This window comes from Coregonus lavaretus (assembly GCF_964263955.1).
Source record: "Coregonus lavaretus genome assembly, chromosome: 1".
Taxonomy (NCBI): Eukaryota; Metazoa; Chordata; class Actinopteri; order Salmoniformes; family Salmonidae; genus Coregonus; species Coregonus lavaretus.
In genome coordinates this window covers 54,486,980-54,509,230 of record NC_139988.1, presented here as the reverse complement: position 1 = coordinate 54,509,230, position 22,251 = coordinate 54,486,980, and the positions used below count along the sequence as shown (strand labels likewise).

The 22,251-nt window shown below is 39.9% G+C and overlaps 1 protein-coding gene across 1 annotated transcript in view; it reads left to right on the top strand.

The window, feature by feature from the left end:
- The window catches only part of cfap46 (cilia and flagella associated protein 46), a gene marked incomplete at its 5' end in the record, with an annotated part of 109,029 nt that extends 86,986 nt beyond the window's left edge, over positions 1 to 22,043 (top strand). The window contains 10 exons of the mRNA XM_084165574.1: positions 985 to 1,152; positions 10,901 to 10,980; positions 11,386 to 11,446; positions 11,828 to 11,860; positions 14,385 to 14,487; positions 14,672 to 14,784; positions 17,622 to 17,703; positions 18,035 to 18,171; positions 18,335 to 18,436; positions 21,698 to 22,043. Coding sequence (XP_084021700.1) covers positions 985 to 1,152; positions 10,901 to 10,980; positions 11,386 to 11,446; positions 11,828 to 11,860; positions 14,385 to 14,487; positions 14,672 to 14,784; positions 17,622 to 17,703; positions 18,035 to 18,171; positions 18,335 to 18,436; positions 21,698 to 21,825 — 1,007 coding nt within the window. The 3' untranslated portion in view covers positions 21,826 to 22,043. The remainder of the gene's footprint in view (positions 1 to 984; positions 1,153 to 10,900; positions 10,981 to 11,385; positions 11,447 to 11,827; positions 11,861 to 14,384; positions 14,488 to 14,671; positions 14,785 to 17,621; positions 17,704 to 18,034; positions 18,172 to 18,334; positions 18,437 to 21,697) is intronic.
- Positions 22,044 to 22,251: the final 208 nt, after the last annotated feature.

Sequence of the window (22,251 nt, the reverse complement as noted above, 5' to 3'; positions counted from 1 at the left end):
ATCCAGAAGAGGATTGGGAGAATGTCATATGGTCAGATGAAACCAAAATAGAACTTTTTGGTAAAAACTCAACTCGTCGTGTTTGGAGGACAAAGAATGCTGAGTTGCATCCAAAGAACACCATACCTACTGTGTAGCATGGGGGTGGAAACATCATGCTTTGGGGCTGTTTTTCTGCAAAGGGACCAGGACGACTGATCCGTGTAAAGGAAAGAATGAATGGGGCCATGTATCGTGAGATTTTGAGTGAAAACCTCCTTCCATCAGCAAGGGCATTGAAGATGAAACGTGGCTGGGTCTTTCAGCATGACAATGATCCCAAACACACCGCCCGGGCAACGAAGGAGTGGCTTCGTAAGAAGCATTTCAAGGTCCTGGAGTGGCCTAGTCAGTCTCCAGATCTCAACCCCATAGAAAATCTTTGGAGGGAGTTGAAAGTCAGTGTTGCCCAGCGACAGCCCCAAAACATCACTGCTGTAGAGGAGATCTGCATGGAGGAATGAGCCAAAATACCAGCAACAGTGTGTGAAAACCTTACAGAAAACGTTTGACCTGTGTCATTGCCAACAAAGGGTATATAACAAAGTATTGAGAAACTTTTGTTATTGACCAAATACTTATTTTCCACCATAATTTGCAAATAAATTCATAAAAAATCCTACAATGTGATTTTCGGGATTTTCTTTCCTCATTTTGTCTGTCATAGTTGACGTGTACCTATGATGAAAATTACAGGCCTCTCTCATCTTTTTAAGTGGGAGAACTTGCACAATTGGTGGCTGACTAAATACTTTTTTTCCCCACTGTATGTTGTATGGATTTTGCGATCACATTTTATTTTCACTGTATACCCATGTGTGAATGGCAACAAAATGACTATATATACACTAATATAAACAGTTTCACAGCAAGCTGAGCATATTGTATTGACGTTTGTACACTGTGTGTGTGCACATATGTGTCTGTGTCTGTTTGTGTGTACAGTGGGGTCTCCTGCAGAGCTCGGGGAGTATGTCGTGCTCCTGGCTGACTGGATGCTCATGGAACTACCTCTGGAAGCGTTGGCCATCCTGCAAGAAGAGGGGCTGAGCTCTGTATCTCGTGACTTCTCACTGCAACTCCTCCACACTCGCCTGCAGAGAGAGGAACCAGGTGAGGGGTTACACACACACACACACACACAGACACACACACACACACACACACACACACACACACAGGGAGTTCTTAGTTGCAATTCAGTTTTCATTCTATTTCATTTCAAAACACAGCAAATCTTCATTAGCCTGCCCACACTAGTCGTATTAAAGGAAGGTAGACTCCGCGATATGACGTAGATGTAGAAAGTAAACAGCATAGTGCGTCAGTTTCCGCAACAACTAAGAGCATTGAAGCGCGAAGCTCAACTTCTCCTCTGTTTTGGTGCCCTGGCTACCACGCTGTTAACAGTGTGAAACAAACCTGTGCACATGCGCAGATACTGTGTGTGACTGTGCGAGAGCGAAGTGTTGCCTCCCCTTCATTGCAATATCTCCGGTGCTGCTTGTGGCAATGTCATTTAGCTGAGTCTACCTTTAACAAAAATATTATTTAAAGTAGTTCATCACACATGCATAAATTAGGCAACTTGCAAACTTTGCAAGTGCAAATTAGCTAATCTCCTGCTGACTGTTGGTTTGTGGGCATGGAAGTCGTGAGGTATTTTAGGCAAGTCTAAGCCCGTCCAGAGGGTTTTGTTCTCTACAAGCATTTAATCTATTCTTACCCCTCCATCCAATTGGCAAAGCTTCATTAAACTTTTTGGAATACTAATGATGTTTTCATGACATAATTTGTTCAGGCAGATTAACATCCTCTCCCATACTGTAATCTTTATTTTTTTTAATTTTTTTTTATTTTTTTCGGGGGGATGGATCAGCTTAATATTGCAGATAGATTGTATCTTCTATCAATGTAATTGTCTGCATCACTTCCAATCCCCCATGTTTATTTTTATTTTTTATATATATTCCCCTTTATTACTTTTCAACCCCACCATCCTTTCCCTACTTGGAGTAAATTAGTGAACAACAACGCCCAGGCCTCTACTTTCGGTCTACTGTAATCTTGTTAAACCTCCGGTAGAATGACTTTGACCGTGTTTGCATGGCTACAACACTCTATTCCAGCCATACTCAATAGGCGGACTGTGGTCCGGACCCGGACCGCAGTCGGGCTTTAATCTTACTGTTGAGTGAAAGTTACTGTAATAAAAGAATGCACAAGGTGCAATTTCGAAATCAACTAGCCCATGTCAGCATTTTTGTTTTTAGGCAGGTAAGTTAGCTGGTTAGCCTATCTAAACCTTGTAGTTCTCATGGCCAAATTCTGTGCTGAGGCCCCCATTTGATTTGGTTGTAATGTTTGAGTCACTCAGATATCATATGAACACACATAAGACATGGAAAAATGTGTAGAATTGCAGGAAATAAGCTTTAAAATGGCAAAATGTTCCCTCCGCCAACGAGGGTTGTGAACCGTTTGTGTTTGTGTATGAAAAATGTATGCACTCACTAACTGTAAGTCGCTCTGGATAAGAGCGTCTGCTAAATGACTAAAATGTAAATGTAAGTTGAAGTTTTATTATCGCATGCACAAGTACAGTGAAATGCTTAACTTGCAAGTTTTACCCACAGTGCAGTAATCAATGTCAAAATAGAATTAAAAAAAAAAAATATATATATATATATACACTACCGTTCAAAAGTTTGGGGTCACTTAGAAATGTCCTTGTTTTCAAAAGAAAAGCAATTTTTTGTCCATTAAAATAACATCAAATTGATCAGAAATACAGTGTAGACATTGTTGATGTTGTAAATGGCCATTGTAGCTGGAAACGGTTGATTTTTAATGGAATATCTACATAGGCGTACAGAGGCCCATTATCAGCAACCATCAGTCCTATGTTCCAATGGCACGTTGTGTTTGCTAATCCAAGTTTATCATTTTAAAAGGTTAATTGATCATTAGAAAACCCTTTTGCAATTATGTTAGCACAGCTGAAAACTGTTGTGCTGATTAAAGAAGCAATAAAACTGGCCTTCTTGAGACTAGTTGAGTATCTGGAGCATCAGCAATTGTGGGTTCGATTACAGGCTCAAAATGGCCAGAAACAAATAACTTTCTTCTGAAACTCATCAGCACAAGTATAAATGTAAACTAAAATGACTGACAACTGTTCAATAACTGCACTACTAAAGTGTCCTATATACAGTATCAAACCTTTATCCCTAAAATATACTTACTGACCTGGACACTTAACAACAGCAACACAATTTCCTGTAACAAGTAGCAAATTACGTCCTGTGCCCTAAGACAGAGAACATTTCTGTTGCAGACAGGTTACATTTCAGAAAGATCAAGTTTGTCAGCGTTCTTGCACTGAGCCTGGCATGATGAGGGCACATGATGAGACCTCCATGACTAAACACTCTCTCCACTGGGGCACTGGTGGCAGGCACAGCCAACCTGCTTGAGCCTTGGAAAGTCTTTTGCATGGATTTTCCAAAAATCCAAGCAATCAACTTCAATTTCATCAGAAGATACTTGAATGTAGCGAATAATCTCTGCTCTGACAGATGACTTTATATCTTGCTGATCTTGTTGCGGTAGCCAGACAACAGTCTGGAGGTTTCGGCAGGTGGTTGTTGTTCTTCTTCTCCACTACTGCTCTCCGTAACGGTGACTATCCGTGCCTCAGCCAAAACAAGGTCTGAAAAAAATTCATAAAATTATGTATATAATCAAGAATATAACAGTATACATTATACATTAAATCAAATCATTATTATTTGAATGCAAGTGACATAGAAAATGTTGCATGTTGCAATGCATTGTACCTACCAATCAGACTCTCCTTCAATTCAGCTTTATCTTCATGTGGTATGAGGACATCATGATCAAGCCAGAACAGCAGTGCAGCCATTATGTATACATTTTCACCAAATGGAAGTTTAGTTGCATGTTCATCCGTGTGCTCCATTCTGACATTCACAAACACCCCCTCTGCGTTTGAGTGACTGCTGCAGTGCTTTTGCTCACCTTCGATGGCCACTGGCACGCTGGAGAAGTGTGCTCTTCACGGATGAATCCCGGTTTCAACTGTATCGGGCAGATGGCAGACATTGTGTATGGCGTTGTGTGGGCGAGCGGTTTGCTGATGTCAACGTTGTGAACAGAGTGCCCCATGGTGGCGGTAGGGTTATGGTATGGGCAGGCATAAGCTACGGACAACAAACACAATTCAATTTTATCGATGGCAATTTGAATGCATTCCTGGAAGCTGAAAATGTCCCTGTTCTTCCATGGCTTGCATACTTACCAGACATGCCACCCATTGAGCATGTTTGGGATGCTCTAGATCAACGTGTACGTCAGCGTGTTCCAGTTCACGACAATATCCAGCAACTTCGCACAGCCATTGAAGAGGAGTGGGACAACATTCCATAGGCCACAATCAACAGCCTCATAAAACTCTATGCGAATGAGAGGTTGCGCTGCATGAGGCAAATGGTGGTCACATCAGATACTGACTGGTTTTCTGATCCATCCCCTACCTTTTTTTTAAGGTACTATATATATACAGTGGGGAAAAAAAGTATTTAGTCAGCCACCAATTGTGCAAGTTCTCCCACTTAAAAAGATGAGAGAGGCCTGTAATTTTCATCATCGGTACACGTCAACTATGACAGACAAAATCAGAAAAAAAAATCCAGAAAATCACATTGTAGAATTTTTAATGAATTTATTTGCAAATTATGGTGGAAAATAAGTATTTGGTCAATAACAAAAGTTTCTCAATACTTTGTTATATACCCTTTGTTGGCAATGACACAGGTCAAACGTTTTCTGTAAGTCTTCACAAGGTTTTCACACACTGTTGCTAGGGTATTTTGGCCCATTCCTCCATGCAGATCTCCTCTAGAGCAGTGATGTTTTGGGGCTGTCGCTGGGCAACACAGACTTTCAACTCCCTCCAAACATTTTCTATGGGGTTGAGATCTGGAGACTGGCTAGCCCACTCCAGGACCTTGAAATGCTTCTTACGAAGCCACTCCTTCGTTGCCTGGGCGGTATGTTTGGGATCATTGTCATGCTGAAAGACCCAGCCACGTTTCATCTTCAATGCCCTTGCTGATGGAAGGAGGTTTTCACTCAAAATCTCACGATGCATGGCCCCATTCATTCTTTCCTTTACACGGATCAGTCGTCCTGGTCCCTTTGCAGAAAAACAGCCCCAAAGCATGATGTTTCCACCCCCATGATTCACAGTAGGTATGGTGTTCTTTGGATGCAACTCAACATTCTTTGTCCTCCAAACACGACGAGTTGAGTTTTTACCAAAAAGTTCTATTTTGGTTTCATCTGACCATATGACATTCTCCCAATCCTCTTCTGGATCATCCAAATGCACTCTAGCAAACTTCAGACGGGCCTGGACATGTACTGGCTTAAGCAGGGGGACACGTCTGGCACTGCAGGATTTGAGTCCCTGGCGGCGTAGTGTGTTACTGATGGTAGACTTTGTTACTTTGGTCCCAGCTCTCTGCAGGTCATTCACTAGGTCTGGTTCTGGGATTTTTGCTCACCGTTCTTGTGATCATTTTGACCCCACGGGGTGAGATCTTGCGTGGAGCCCCAGATCGAGGGAGATTATCAGTGGTCTTGTATGTCTTCCATTTCCAAAGAATTGCTCCCACAGTTGATTTCTTCAAACCAAGCTGCTTACCTATTGCAGATTCAGTCTTCCCAGCCTGGTGCAGGTCTACAATTATGTTTCTGGTGTCCTTTGACAGCTCTTTGGTCTTGGCCATAGTGGAGTTTGGAGTGTGACTGTTTGAGGTTGTGGACAGGTGTCTTTTATACTGATAACAAGTTCAAACAGGTGCCATTAATACAGGTAACGAGTGGAGGACAGAGGAGCCTCTTAAAGAAGAAGTTACAGGTCTGTGAGAGCCAGAATTCTTGCTTGTTTGTAGGTGACCAAATACTTATTTTCCACCATAATTTGCAAATAAATTCATAAAAAATCCTACAATGTGATTTTCTGGATTTTTTTTCTCTCAATTTGTCTGTCATAGTTGACGTGTACCTATGATGAAAATTACAGGCCTCTCTCATCTTTTTAAGTGGGAGAACTTGCACAATTGGTGGCTGACTAAATACTTTTTTTCCCCACTGTGTGTATATATATATATATATATATATATATATATATATATATATATATATATATATATATATATATATATATATAGTAGTCAAAAGTTTGGACACACCTATTCATTTCAGGGTTTTTCTTTATTTTGACTATTTTCTACATTGTAGAATAATAGTGAAGACATCAAAACTATGAAATAACACATATGTAATCATGTAGTAACCAAAAAAGTGTTAAACAAATCAAAATATATTTAGCCACCCTTTGCCTTGATGACAGCTTTGCGCACTCTTGGCATTCTCTCAACCAGCTTCATGAGGTAGTCACCTGGAATGCATTTCAATTAACCAGTGTGCCCTGTTAAATTGTGGAATGACTTTCCTTCTTAATGTGTTTGAGCCAATCCGTTGTGTTGTGACAAGGTAGGGTTGGTATACAGAAGATAGCCCTATTTGGTAAAAGACCAAGTCCATATTATGGCAAGAACAGCTCAAATAAGCAAAGAGAAATGACAGTCCATCATTACTTTAAGACATAAAGGTCAGCCAATATGGAACATTTCAAGAACTTTGAAAGTTTCTTCAAGTGCAGTCGCAAAAACCATCAAGCACTATGATGTAACTGGCTCTCATGAGGACCGCAACAGGAATGGAAGAACCAGAGTTACCTCTGCTGCAGAGGATAAGTTAATTAGAGTTACCAGCCTCAGAAATTGCAGCCCAAATAAATGCTTCACAGAGTTCAAGTAACAGACACATCTCAACATCAACTGCTCAGAGGAGACTGTGTGAATCAGGCCTTCATGGTCGAATTGCTGCAAAGAAACCACTACTAAAAGGACACCAATAAGAAGAGACTCGCTTGGGCCAAGACAATGAGGAATCGACATTAGACCAGCCCAAATTGGAGATTTTTGGTTCCAACCACCATGTCTTTGTGAGACGCGGTGTAGATGAACGGATGATCTCCGCATGTGTATTTCCCACCGTAAAGCATGGAGGAGGAGGTGTTGTGGTGTGGGGGTGCTTTGCTGGCCACACTGTCTGGGATTTATTTAGAATTCACTTAACCAGCATTGCTACCACAGCATTCTGCAGCGATATGACGTCCCATCTGGTTTGGGCTTAGTGGGACTGTCATTTGTTTTTCAACAGGACAATGACCCAACACACCTCCAGGCTGTGTAAGGGCTATTTGACCAAGAAGGAGAGTGATGGAGTGCTGCATCAGATGACCTGGCCTCCACAATCCCCCGACCTCAACCAAATTGAGATGGTTTGGGATGAGTTGGAACGCAGTTTGAAGGAAAAGCAGCCAACAAGTGCTCAGCATATGTGGGAACTCCTTCAAGACTGTTGGAAAAGCATTCCAGGTGAAGCTGGTTGAGAGAATGCCAAGAGTGTGCAAAGCTGTCATCAAGGCAAAGGGAGGCTACCTTGAAGAATCACAAATATAAAATATATTTAGATTTGTTTAACACTTTTTTGGTTACTACATGATTCCATATGTGTTATTTCATAGGTTTGATGTCTTCACTATTATTCTACAATGTAGAAAATAGTCCAAATAAAGAAAAACCCTTGAATGAGTAGGTGAGTCCAAACTTTTGACTGGTACTGTATATATAAAAGTATGTGGACACCCCTTCAAATTAGTGGATTAGGCTATTTCAGCCACAGCCGTTGCTGACGTGTATATAATCGAGCACACAGCCATGCAATCTCCATAGGAAACTTCGGCAGTAGAATGGCCTTACTGAAGAGCTCAGTGACTTTTAACGTGGCATCGTCATAGGATGCCACCTTTCCAACAAGTCAGTTCGTCAAATGTCTGCCGTGCTAGAATTGCCCCGGTCAACTGTAAGTGCTGTTATTGTGAAGTGGAAACGTCTAGGAGCAACAACGGCCCAGCCGCGAAGTGATAGGCCACACAAGCTCACAGATGGGACCTCCGAGTGCTGAAGCGCGTAAAAATCGTCTGTCCCTCAGTTGCAACACTCACCACCGAGTTCCAAACTGCCTCTGGAAGCAACGTCAGCACAATAACTGTTTGTCGGGACCTTTATGAAATAGGTTTCCATGGCCGAGCTACCGCACACAAGCCTAAGATCACCATGCACAATGCCAAGCGTCGGCTGGAATGGTGTAAAGCTCGCTTCCTATGTTTGTCTATGGAGATGACATGGCTGTGTGCTCAATTTTATACACCTGTCAGCAACGGCTGTGGCTGAAATAGCCGAATCCACTAATTTGAAGGGGTGTCCACATACTTTTGTATATATAGTGTACGTCTTTACTATTAGACCCACGAATGTCATGGTTTAATTCACATTACGCATTTAATTTGCACTCTGGGAAACAGGATGATGGTATCAATCCTATAAATGTGTTCGCCTGGCACCTACTACCATACCCCGTTCAAAGGCACTTAAATATTTTGTCTTGCTCATTCACCCTCACATATACAATCCATGTCTCAATTGTCTCATGGCTTAAAAATCCTTCTTTATCCTATCTCCTCCCCTTCATCTACACTGATTGAAGTGGATTTAACAAGTGACATCAATAAGGGATCATAGCTTTCACCTAGATTCACCTGGTCAGTCTGTCATGGAAAGAGCAGGTGTTCTTAATGTTTTGTACACTCAGTGTATGTCACATACAGTCAGGTCCAAAATTATTGGCACCTCTGATAAAGATGAGCAAAAACGACTATAAAATCAATAAAACAAATGCTGAGCTATATTGTATGCTTAAAATAATTTATTTCATACTAATACAATTGCTCAGAGAAATTGATTTAGTTTAGTAAGTAATATTTTATTTTCTACATAATATAGGGGTCAAAATTATTGGAACCCCTGTTTTCAATACCTTTCAATACCTCACCTTGTGAGGATAACAGCACTGAGTCTTTTCTAAAATGTTTTCTGAGATTGGAGAACACATTGAGAGGGATCTTAGACCATTCCTCCATACAGAATCTTTCCAGATCATTGATATCCTTCGTCTGTGCTTATAGACTGCCCTTGATATCCCTTCAATTTAAAACAATTTATATTACTTGTTAAACAAAATCTATTTCTCTGAGCAATTGTATTAGTATAAAGTAATATAATTTCCATTTGTATTAGCATACAATATAGCTCAGCATTTGTATTATTTATTTTATACAGTCTTTTTTTCTCATGTTTATCAAGGGTGCCAATAATTTAGACCTGACTGTATATGTCTTTACTAATGCAGAGAGGTCGTGGTACTATGGGGTTCCGGCTGTGACGTCTTTGGTTGCGTTTGAAGGTTTCTGTGGACAGACTCAGATAACTAGGCCAATGTAATTTAGGTCTTGCCACAGTGCGTCATAGGTTTAGTTACCCTATAGGATATGCAGACGGATATGTAGTGGGTTGTGTGCTTGGCTTGAGGAGAGAGGACCTATTCCCCTCATCCCATAGTACATTTTTTTCCTAGAATTGTGACAGAAACATGGCTTGCAAAATTCATACCTGCTTGAACTTTAAACGACATCAAAATGATCAATCTGTCAGGCTTTGGTTATCTTACCCCGTCTTGCCTCCTTCAGGTTTTGTTTATTAAACTTAGCCGATGATAATACTACAACATAACATTTCTGATGATAAGACTTGATTGTGTTTTATTTATACATGGAGATTTGTGATGCATCTCGCAGCCTGTCTGGATGTAAAACAAGTGTAATAAACATCAGACATGCATTCAACATTTTGCACCTCTGAAATGTTCTTCACTTGTAAAATTACAGTATGTAAAAAAAAAAAAAAAAAAAAGGTATTTTCAAGGATGATGTTTTCTTAACCTTTGCAAAAATATGCACATTTGGAATTTCCAAAAGAAAAAGTAGTTTTTTATATTATGTTTGGGCAATCTTATCTAACTTTAAAAAGGTTAAATCATTTGCATAACACCAGTGGGTGCTCAAAGGTTACAAACTTAAATGATCAGAGACGTACATAGGACATTTGGAATCTGGTGTGTGTGTGTGACGCGTGCACACAGATGTCGTACTGATTAGAGATTGTATGTGGATGAGGGTGGCTGGAGTATATATAAAAAAGTGACATTTACTTTCCACACCTAGGACAAACATTACCATAATTTTGACATCTATAGTTTACCATTGTGTCAAGAAGATGTAGTGCCTGAAGCACCTTTTGGAAAGGGCTCTTTGATATTCAACGCAGTAGTTTGCATGAAACATGCACAAAATGAATTGGAGCATACAAAAGACTCCCTTTAGGAAAGCAATGGTTATTTTGTTTAGGTATCTGTCTGTTGTTTCTGGATTTAATTATAAGGTACATTTACTGAAAAGTAATAGTACAAAGCCTGACGTTTAAGGGTTCAATGCTTTGCAATTCACTAGTTTACTAATCTCGGTTAACACAGAACTAAAATCTTGCTTAATTTGGTCAGACATAGTCTGTCCACGAGAGATTACTAGTTCGCAAGTGGTCACTGCAGAAGGAAGTATTTGTGGGTCATAGGAAAACTTTCGGAGAGTTGCTCTATTCTTTCAACGTCTTCAATGATACCTAAATGTTGTTGGCTTTGGCAATAAACCTGAAAGTAAAGTAAAGTCATTAGAATTTCAGTCAAAATACTTTGTAATTTAACCCACCAGACAATTGCTTCCTTTATTATTTCTGCATCCTGTTTGTGGCAGTTGAAAGTGACAACAAAAAGGAGACCAAAGGTGGAAAGGGAGCCAAGGGGAAGGGAGATCAAAGCAAAGCCATCAAAATGGTGAGTTCAGTAAATTAATCTGGGCTTGCCAGATAGAGCCGCAATATTACTTTTACCTGCCTTCAGCACAGGCAATTATTTAAGTCCCCTTGCTCGCTTGTGACTTCTCAATCAATTACATAATGTTTCTGTAATGATCCTGTGTCTTGCTTCTAAATCATATTTATCCCGTCACCCTTTCACTCTTGCTCTCTTTCTCTCTCTCTTCCTCTGCCTCTCTTTCTCCCCATCTATCTCTCTCTCTCAATCCCGCCCTCTCTCTCTCCCCCTCTCACTCTCCCTACCCCACTCTCTCACTCCCAAGTCAAATTTTTCTCTTCCCCTCTTGCTGTCACAGATGTTTGTTTGGATGTCTCTATCCAATATTAGTCTACCTGGATTTAATCTGTGTTTCTTGTTACCCAGGTGCCAGTCAATCGTGTCTTGCCCCCCAACACCCTCCCAGTAGACACACACAACTTCAAATGTATCTTTTCCTCGTTTGGCTTCAATAATGACCTTTAACACTTCCAATAAGTATTTAACTGATTCTCAGTGGTAAGATAGTCAGTATTTCTAGGAATTTCCTAGATACAGTAGGTATTTCTTAAATATCTTCCCGGTACAGCCAGAGGTTTTTTTCCTATGTTCCTGCTTTCTAGGGAGTTTTTCCTAGCCACTGTGCTTCCACCTATGCATTGCTTGGTCTTTGGGGTTTAAGCCTGGGTATCTGTAAAGCACTTTGTGACAACTGCTTATGTAGAAATGGATTTATACAATTACATTTGATTTGGGAAATAAGATTATTTGTAATGCCAGGCCAGTGAAACACTGTGGAGAAAATGGTCCTTAATACACCTCACCTAAGATATCATAGACCCTTACAACGAAGAGCAATATGGTAAGTAAACATGATCTTAGTTGTCATTATTATGTTTCTGATTTTGCTAATAATTTCCCAAGAAAATCGTTGATCAGGATACGGCCCCAGACGATAAGCTATGTTGTTCTGACAACCTGGGCCCATATTCATCAAGTGTCTAGGATCAGATTTGCCTTTTATATCATAAATAATACGATTATATGGACAGAGGGTACCTGATCCTATCAGCACTCCTACTCTGAGACACTTTATGAATATGGGCCCTGATCTCTACTGATATCTTTGTAACTGTGCTATGATGGCTTTTGTTGCAGTAGACACCTACGGGCATGTCTCTCCTGAATGAAACATCCAAGAATACAAAGTACAAAGTAATGGATTCAAGATAGCACTGTTTTCCAATCCCGATTTTATCTTTCGTTTTAATAAGCATGAAAATGTGCCAGCACCAAATATAAGTGATTGTAATGATCAGAGTTTTTAGCCTTAACAAGACTTTTATGTTGATGTCCCTAAGCGTGGCTGTAGTATGTGAGTGGACGTTTACGAAATCTGGCTTGCCTACTACTTACTTAAACTGCATACTGTGTACTAATCATACAAAATACTATATAGAACCTACTGTTTAGTAAAAACGTATGCAGTAAGCAACAAATATCAACATACTACTCATCCATATTGAGAATGCCTCATTGAATGCGCTTTTTCCCCGGCATTCATTAATTTTTGTAGAACACATCCCCTATTCTGATTATCAGCTGGTGTCGAACACACTTGGGTGTGAAAAAACGATTATGTTCTCTGCAGTGAATTCTACTAGATGAAAAGCCAAAATGAGTATGACATCCTGGCATTTAAAGTATACTCGATTTTCAAAATTTCACATACTATAAAACGTTATTTTTTCGCATACTCAAACTGCCTACTATTTAGGATGCAAGTATGGGTATTTGGACTGGATGTGTCCAAATACCCATACTTGCATCCTAAATAGTAGGCTGTTTGAGTATGCAAAAAAAGAATGTTTTATAGTATGTGAAATTTCGAAAATCAAGTATACTTTAAATGCCTGGATGTCATTCTCATTTCAGCTTTGACAACAGCTGATAATCATATATGGGGATGTGCTACCAAAATTAACCAATAACACAAAACAACGCAATCGTGCATGACGCATACTCAGTATGTGAAAATATAACTTTTTATAGTATGTGAATTTTCAAACAATAGAGTATGGTTTAAATGCCAGGATGTTATACTCATTTCTGATTTTCATCTAGTAGAATTTGATGCACACTTTTCCACAATGCATTGGAAGAGGTGGGCTGCGATTGATAGGCCCTAGTTCTCTTCAAGTAGCCAAACAACAAAACTAGACTACTTAATTGGGAAGATGGATTTCTGTTTTCTCTTTGAAAAGTGTTTCTTGTTCTCTTGGCGTTCATCAGAGCTTTTAAACTAAATTTTAAACAATTTTTGATTTCTGAATGTGTCAGCACCAGGGACTCAGGATGTGGCTACGTCATTGATGTCATGTTAATCAGGTCTTTTTTATTTGAACATATTGTTATAGTTTTGTAGGCTAGGCTACCTATTTAATTATTACATTTATGGATCAAGCCTTTGCAGTCATTCTCATCTCGTTCCCAATGATCAGTGCTTTAGTTTATTATGTTGCTGTCCAACGGTTCTGAATTTGTGATGAACCCGACTCTCCAATTTTTTCTGTGCAATAGCCTTTTGATTTGAGCATTTGAAAAGTTTTGGTGTGTGTACTAGGCTATTTGATTTCATTTATATATGTTACAGCACTTAGGTTTCACTAATAAATATGTTGAAAAGGAACCAAATTATACATTTTAATAGGATAGATGGGCTATATGGGCTACGGTATAGGTTGAATGTGATAGTCTGCCTATAACCAGCCTGAGTAGTCTGCCTATAACCAGCCTGAGTAGCCCATTACTCCATTCCTATTCTATTCAGAGCTTTGAGAAATTAATCGAATTAGAAATGAGCTATTATCAGGCTCGTTAATAAGATGCATTTGGAAAAATCCACCCACACTGCCTGCGTTGCGGCCGTGGCATAATGCATACTTTTTACTAAACAGTACGTGCTAAATAGTATGCGACGAAAAGTACATAGTATGCAGTTTAAGTACAGTATGTAGTATGCTAGTATGGGTATTCGGGCACGGCCTCTGTGTTTAGAGCTAAGACTCCTTCTCAGCCTCAGCAAGGAGAATTTTGCATTGATTAATGTGCTGTTTGCCAAAACCCAATGGACTGTTGACTGGCCTTGACATATCCTCCCCCCTCTCCCCAAACGACCTTCACACTTTACATTTTGTCAGTGCAATTTTTTGGTACAGATTTAGATTCTGCAATCCAGCTTCTACTATACATTGGGTGGTCCTACAGTAATGTACCTCATCCAATGATAATAAGTTATGAAGTACCTGTAACTATTGTGTTTATTCTCTATGTGTGTGTGTGTTCATGTGTGCGTGTGTTGTGTGGGGGGGGGGTTAATGTGTCAGAAGGCAGCAGCCTGACAGAGAGGATGAAGAGGACTCTGGAGGCATACAGCCAGCAGTTCACCCCGCTGTGGGAGGGCTTCATGGGGAGTGAACACACTCCCAGGTCAGGAGTCACCTTCACTCAACACACTCACTAGCAGTACTGACACAAGTGCTCCAGTAGGGTTACATGTATGTCATGTATTCCTGTCCACTGGCATACCATTCTGATGGCTGATGTGTTTTACGTGATGTTTTTGCATGGCCTGCTGCACTCTACGCCACTAATACTGATATGTGTGTGTCAGTCTCGCAGAGCTGGAGCAGCTGCTGACAAACTGCAGTGCTTTCATCTTCCATGGAATGGAGCGCTTTCTCGCAAACATCCCACCATCCAAGCTGGCTGCCCTCAACCTTTCTGGTACTGTATCCAATACCTATCTACTTTTTTTTGGTTAAGTTATGATGGGGAATATTTGTAAAAATCATCCTAAAATGTCACGTTATGTCAAAGATCTGAAGGTCTTTGGATATTATGTGGTGATAATATGATTTATTTAATCAAATTAAGGATTTTCCAGAGTCAGTGATGGAGAGAAAAAATCCCCAATATACATTTTAAATAGGACTGTGTGTAGCTTATGTACGTAAATGGAGCAGTAGGCTTAATCTCTTTAAACACATCAATCTTTAATTCCCTGAGTGGATATATTTAGAAAGACAGCAATGTGAAATCAATTAGATTTTATTATAGGCCCTTTGCTGTTACATTTTCCAAGTTTCACCAAGCACTTGTAGAAATGATACAGAGATTCAGAATGAATGGATTAGGAATAATCAGTAGGGTTAGATCATTTATTAACATGATATAGGCCCAGTAATTGTTTGATGTAGGTTTAATGTAACAAGTGTGCATTGGAGATGTTAATCAGATTGTTCTGAATCTGTCGCCTGGAGTTGAAGTAGTTATTATAGGCACTAGAGAGCAAGCTGTCAATTAACGTTCATCTCACATTGAATAGTTCCCTGGACAGGAACACTGGCGTTAACATTCCAGCAGATCAGAGTCTGGAGCTGACAGTGACCCACCTGTGGCCTAACCGGGTGTGTTACACTTTGGCAGATCCATTGACAAACACCTCCGCAGTTGATTTTGACTAGGGGCCTTGTCTATAAACATTGCTTACACCAATTGCCACACAAAAATCTGTACAAGGTCGTAGTGCTGTAGTACATTAAAGAGTAAATGGAAATAGACACTTGACTAACACGTTCATTGACCATAAATAATTACATGTTTTTGCTGAACTTACAGTATGTTATGAAAAGAATAGCTACGTTTTTTCTTCTCATTTGCATTATATGAAATTAAATACCAGTGTCTGAATAGAGCATAAAGCAGCCCCGTCCAGAGGTAAAAAAATTGGTTTTTGGGTTGATTCTCATAATGTTCATATTGCAGGCCTTTTGTATTTTGGAGACAGAGACTCTACCCTTTCCTCAGTGGCTGCTGTCTTGATTCCTTTTTTAGGATACTTTTTCCCCCAATCTTCCTTAAATAACTGATCACACACCCCAAAAAGCCTTCCGACTTTTCACACCTTTCAAACCCTTTTCATACTTTTCAAACCCTTTTTCACAGGCATGGCTCTTGGCCTTGATTTATTATTTTTTTACTTCCTCCAAAACAAAGGATGTTTTGGGTGTGGATGACACTGGGTGTATTTGATCTGATTGACAGGGGAAGTCAGGCTGACCTTACACATCACCCTGGGCCTCACAATACCATCCACTATCATAGACAGGCTGGGCTTTGGCACTTCTAACCCAACAAAGTGGTGAGGAATGTTCAAACTATGTTGCCTAGTCTGAATAACAGCTGTTACTCGATAACAAGCCAACCCCACTCAGTGAACAAACCAGCAGGAACAAGGTGTTTGCAGATGTTATAGATAGTTTCAAGTTTTAATATCACATGCACAAGTACAAGTACAGTGAAATGCCTTTTTTGCATCAGACCAAGATGTTCAGAACTGATCTAGAGCAGAGGGAGGGAGTATGAGTTATAGATGAGTCACTTCCTGCACTCACAGTCTAATGCCTGAAGAGATTTTTGGCCATAACTAACTGTGCTTGTTGGAAGCATGAACATGAATCAACAGCTCTCTTCTCTTTTTCCTTTCGTCTAGCCTCACACACTGGCCTAAATTCATTGACCTTCCTTCATAGCATATCTAGGGGCTACGGACGAGAATTTGCCCTTTTACTAACTCCGGCACCTTTACATTGATGTAAACAAGGAAATGTTAATTAATGTGCACGGTCCCTGACAAATAAATTCCATAAATAAATAATTACAATAATACATAGGTGAGTCATTCCACCAATAGAGTGCCTTTTGGGTAGTGTAATTTGCTCCCCATAAACTATTTATTTCACCTAATTTCAACATTTTGTCATAAAGAGCACATGGTCAACTTCATAAAAAGCATGTTTTCACATCTTATAAGGGTTACATTAAGTGTCATTTAAAGTAACAGGGTTGACGTAACAAGGCTGACGATTTCATCTTAAATCAGCCATAACTCCCCTTGTGACAGGGGGAATGGAAGCTTGTTGTGTGCAACATGGAGTGGCAATTGAATGTAAATTACATTTTTTTTTTTTTTTTATGTCTAGCCTATCAATGGTACAGGGTTGACGTGTTATGCTCGACCCGTTCAGTTTTCCACCACAAAACACCAGAAAATGGCCAATAAGAGTAGAACCAGCTCACCTGCTTTTACACTGACTTGACTGATGTTTCTTTTGAAAATATAATTTAAAGGAATAGTTTCACAATATTAAAATGAGAGTTCAGAAGAAACAGGGTTGAGCTTAAAATGAGGGACAAATATAAATTAATCACTAATAATGTGAAATAAATAATAATCTTCAGAAATGACTTTGTCAAACAACGAAGTAACTAGGGCTTTACAATGATGGTGAAAACTTGTGGACATTTTTGGATAAAGTGGTTAAAATCTTCCTAGAAATCGGAAAAACATGCACTTTAGCAAGTTTTTGTTCATATAAAAAATCTAATTTTATAGAACTTTCCATGTGGTTTATATTAGGTGCACTTAATTTAATATAACAGGCTTTTAATATGTAATATTGGTGCACAATTTTACATAAAATATCAAAGGGATTCAAAAGTCACTATTTGTGGAACGATCCATGACCAAATGATGATAATGTGTTGTTATTTGTCCTCAGAGTGCCAGATGGCTATCCTTTTTGACCTCGTCCAGAACAGCGCCAGCATGCTACGGCAATCCAAGCTAGATGTGCAAAAGAGGTAACGCATTGCATGCGCTTACTATGACATTATCCAATGAAGTGTATTAAGTTGCATCCCCTCTTGCCCTCCTTCACAGGCAGTGCACAATACAGCACATGTAGTACAGCTGTTTGATGCTTTGTCTCAGGATGGTAATGAGAAGACACTGGACAGTTCCCTTTTAGTCTTCATGTGTCTCTGTCTCTCTTTCTATCCATCTTTCTATCCCTCTTTCTACCTCTATCTATATATTCTCAATCTATCTCCCCCTCTGTCACTCCCCTTTCTATCCATCTCTTTTTCTCTCTCTTTCTCGCTGTCTATCTCTCTCGCTCTCCCTCTCCTGTAGTGATGGGCACCTGGCCCTGGAGAGGCCCCTGGAGACGGCCCTGCTGCTCACTCTGAGTGGTGTCCGTTGTGTTCTGCTCAACCAGTGGCACAGTAGTCCCCAGAGGAACATAAATAACATGGACTCCGTCATGGAGAGTGAGTTCAATACACTGTTACTGATGCACATTACTGTATGTAAATTAAAAACAGTTTCATATAAACCTAAACTGGGACATGCCAGCATTAATTTAAGGTGTGATATGAAGTCTAAGAATAGCCCTAATATGTGTTGTGTACTGTGTGTTTTCATGTGTTGTAGATCTCCTGAGGGTGGGCCTGACCTCTGGCCAGACTGTCCATGCACTGAGGAAGGGAGAAGTCCAGAGCACAGAGAAAGACACAAACACTGCAGGATCAGATGGTAGGCTATATACTGTATACCATCACTACAACTCTGGGGCTGGGCCATATTCAATCATATCTGGTAGCCTGGATTATAAATTAGAGATAGTATTCTGTTAGGGAGTGAGAAAATATGTTGAAATTGATATGTTGTCAAATATACCTATTTGGAAGAATGTTGAGTGCTTTTTGCATAAAAAGATGCCATGGGATGAATTTGCTCCATTGTTTACAGTTTTTTTGGTGGCACTATGCTGGAATGAGCCTTTAACCCTTTACACTCTTGGGAATTGGCCTATATGGATTGGGCTGAATTGAAATGTTTCTTACAGAAGAAATATGAAATGCATATGCATAACCATGGTAGCAATTGAAAGGGAACAGTTTGGAGATAATGGGACAATTATTAGACCAAAGGTGAGTACAAAACAGTTCACCTGACACAACACTGAATCCAAAGATTACACTGTTGATGTTATGTGCATTTTACATTTACTTGACTTTTCACCATATTTGTTGATAACGAAATCTGAAAATGTTCTGGATACATTCAGTAACAAAATAAGAATATTCCTGGAAAATGTTGGGTAGGTGCAACACAAATTGCAAGGGTTTGAGTGAGCCAACTAACTGGTGTCTCCAAGCGGCCACACACCTCCAAAGTGTGCACAGTTCCTAAGCAATTTCAACTACAGTTGAAGTCGGAAGTTTACATACACTTAGGCTGGAGTCATTAAAACTCGTTTTTCAACCACTCCACAAATTTCTTGTTAACAAACTATAGTTTTGGCAAGTCGGTCAGGACATCTACTTTGTGCATGACACAAGTAATTGTTCCAACAATTGTTTACAGACAGATTATTTCACTTATAATTCACTGTATCACAATTCCAGTGGGTCAGAAGTTTACATACACTAAGTTGACTGTGCCTTTAAACAGCTTGGAATATTCCAGAAAATGATGTCATGGCTTTAGAAGCTTCTGATAGGCTAATTGACATCATTTGAGTCAATTGGAGGTGTACCTGTGGATGTATTTCAAGGCCTACCTTCAAACTCAGTGCCTCTTTGCTTGACATCATGGGAAAATCAAAAGAAATCAGCCAAGACCTCAATTTCCAAACGCCTGAAGGTACCACGTTCATCTGTACAAACACCATGGGACCACGCAGCCGTCATACCGCTCAGGAAGGAGACGTGTTCTGTCTCCTAGAGATAAACATACTTTGGTGCGAAAAGTGCAAATCAATCCCAGAACAACAGCAAAGGACCTTGTGAAGATGCTGGAGGAAACAGGTACAAAAGTATCAATATCCACATTAAAACAGCAAGGAAGAAGCCACTGCTCCAAAACCGCCATAAAAAAGACAGACTACGGTTTGCAACTGCACATTGGGACAAAGATCGTACTTTTTGGAGAAATGTCCTCTGGTCTGATGAAACAAAAATGTAACTGTTTGGCCATAATGACCATCGTTATGTTTGGAGGAAAAAGGAAGTAACTTGCAAGACGAAGAACACCATCCCAACCGTGAAGCACGGGGGTGGCAGCATCATGCTGTGGGGGTGCTTTGCTGCAGGAGGGACTGGTACACTTCACAAAATAGATGGTATCATGAGGAAGGAAAATTATGTGGATATATTGAAGCAACATCTCAAGACATCAGTCAGGAAGTTAAAACTTGGTCGCAAATGGGTCAAAATGGCTTAAGGACAACAAAGGCAAGGTATTGGAATGGCCATCCCAAAGCCCTGACCTCAAATCCTATAGAAAATGTGTGGGCAGAACTGAAAAGGCGTGTGCGAGCAAGGAGGCCTACAAACCTGACTCAGTTACACCAGCTCTGTCAGGAGTAATGGGCAAAATATTCACCCAACTTATTGTGGGAAGCTTGTGGAAGGCTACCTGAAACGTTTGACCCAAGTTAAACAATTTAAAGGCAATGCTACCAAATACTAATTGAGTGTAAGTAAACTTCTGACCCACTGGGAATGTGATGAAATAAATAAAAGCTGAAATAAATCATTCTCTCTACTATTATTCTGACATTTCACATTCTTAAAAGAAAGTGGTGATCCTAACTGACCTAAGACAGGGAATTTTTACTAGGATTAAATGTCAGGAATTGTGAAAAACTGAGTTTAAATGTATTTGGCTAAGGTGTGTAATGTAAACTTCCGACTTCAACTGTATAAGGTACTTTTTTTTCAAGCTTTCCTAGCTGTGCTGTTAAGGAACTAGAGGAAGCATACTTGCAGTCGTTTCATTTGGAACACAACCCTGCATCCCTGCTATCACACAATTACTGTTGTTGTTTATGCAATCGAAAAACGGTCCATTATAAATCACAATCTGGGTCAGGTGGGCATGACTTGAAAGCTTGTTCTATTGCCAACATGACTAGCTAAGTTATAAAATATAATTTTACATTGTTAGGCTTTCACGAGGCAATTCAAAGAAACAGCTCGTAGTTTTGGTGCGTATAGAGAGGAGTCATGAGTGTATTCAGGTGCGTGTGCCGCAGTTACTTTTATTCAAAATATACAAACTTAGGCTCATTCTGTTCAGAACAATCCAGGGTATGACGCCATGTAATCTTGTAACTGTACATCAAACATAGTGATCATGAATATTGACACTGTATGTGACATGAGTTTGGAAATGTGAAGTGCACATTTGGAGTCACGGGTGTTTGGCTTGCTTTTATGACATCAAAGCGGTATTTATTATAATCCTCAACATCTCATCTTTCAAAATACACAGAGTCATCTTAATTTACAGCATTTTCCTCACTCAGACAACAAAACATTTACAAAAGTTGCCCATTTAACTGGGAGGGATGGGGGCAACTTCTTGTCACATGCGGTGCTCAAGTTCAGAACAGCTGTCAGTCAAAACCCATACAGAGCTGTAAAGCGGAGAACCTGAGCTCTACATCATGTATAGCATGTTACTGTACAGCCACTGTGTTCCAATGTAGGTTCTTATTAGTGCTCAAATCTGCCATTTACAACCCGTATACGGGTACGAGTGTAAAGGGTTAAGTGCATGTATTCAGACGTCAATCAGTCTTGAACCAAGCAAAATGTGATTTTTTACTTATCCCATTCATGACACAGTTCCTAGAATTAAAATGTTCCTAAAACGGAATACTCTGTCAATTATTATGATTTGAAAGACGGAGCACATTGTGTGTGCTACCTATGTCACTCTCACTCCCTTTTAGTCCTCATGTGTCATCTCTCTCTCTCTTACTCTCTCTTTCTCTTTTCTCTACAGATACCGTATGTCATGAAGATTCAGGAAATAGAGATGGGAATGCTCATGACGCTCAACCAAGAGTGACCCCTTCACCATCAGCCTTCAATTGTGTCATCTATGGACTGCCTAACTTAGTTGTTACATGATACACTTCAGTCCCTCGTAACATGCCTTCAAATGTAAGGATATTCGTAAATGGTTTTATTACAACATAAGGTAATCTAATAACACAGTTATTCCTAAGGCTGTAAAATTACAAACAGATCCAAAAAATGTATTACCCAAGAGTAATCCTCAGTTTCTCTAAGAGACAGTTCACCATTCTTTGCTTGGCTTCAGTTAATAAATATATTGTTCGCCTCCACTTGTTTCATCTGTTATATTGCGCCTAGCAGAAATAAGCCATCTAATGCACCTGGTGCCAGTGGTGGGATAGACAGGGTTGGGTAAGAGGGAACTCACTAAGGCATTATCGTCCACTCCCCTAGGAGAGAACAGTTGGGCCCCTACTTATGGAGCTCTGCCATGCTTTGGAATTACACTGTTATCAAAGCCAATAATGCAATAAAACT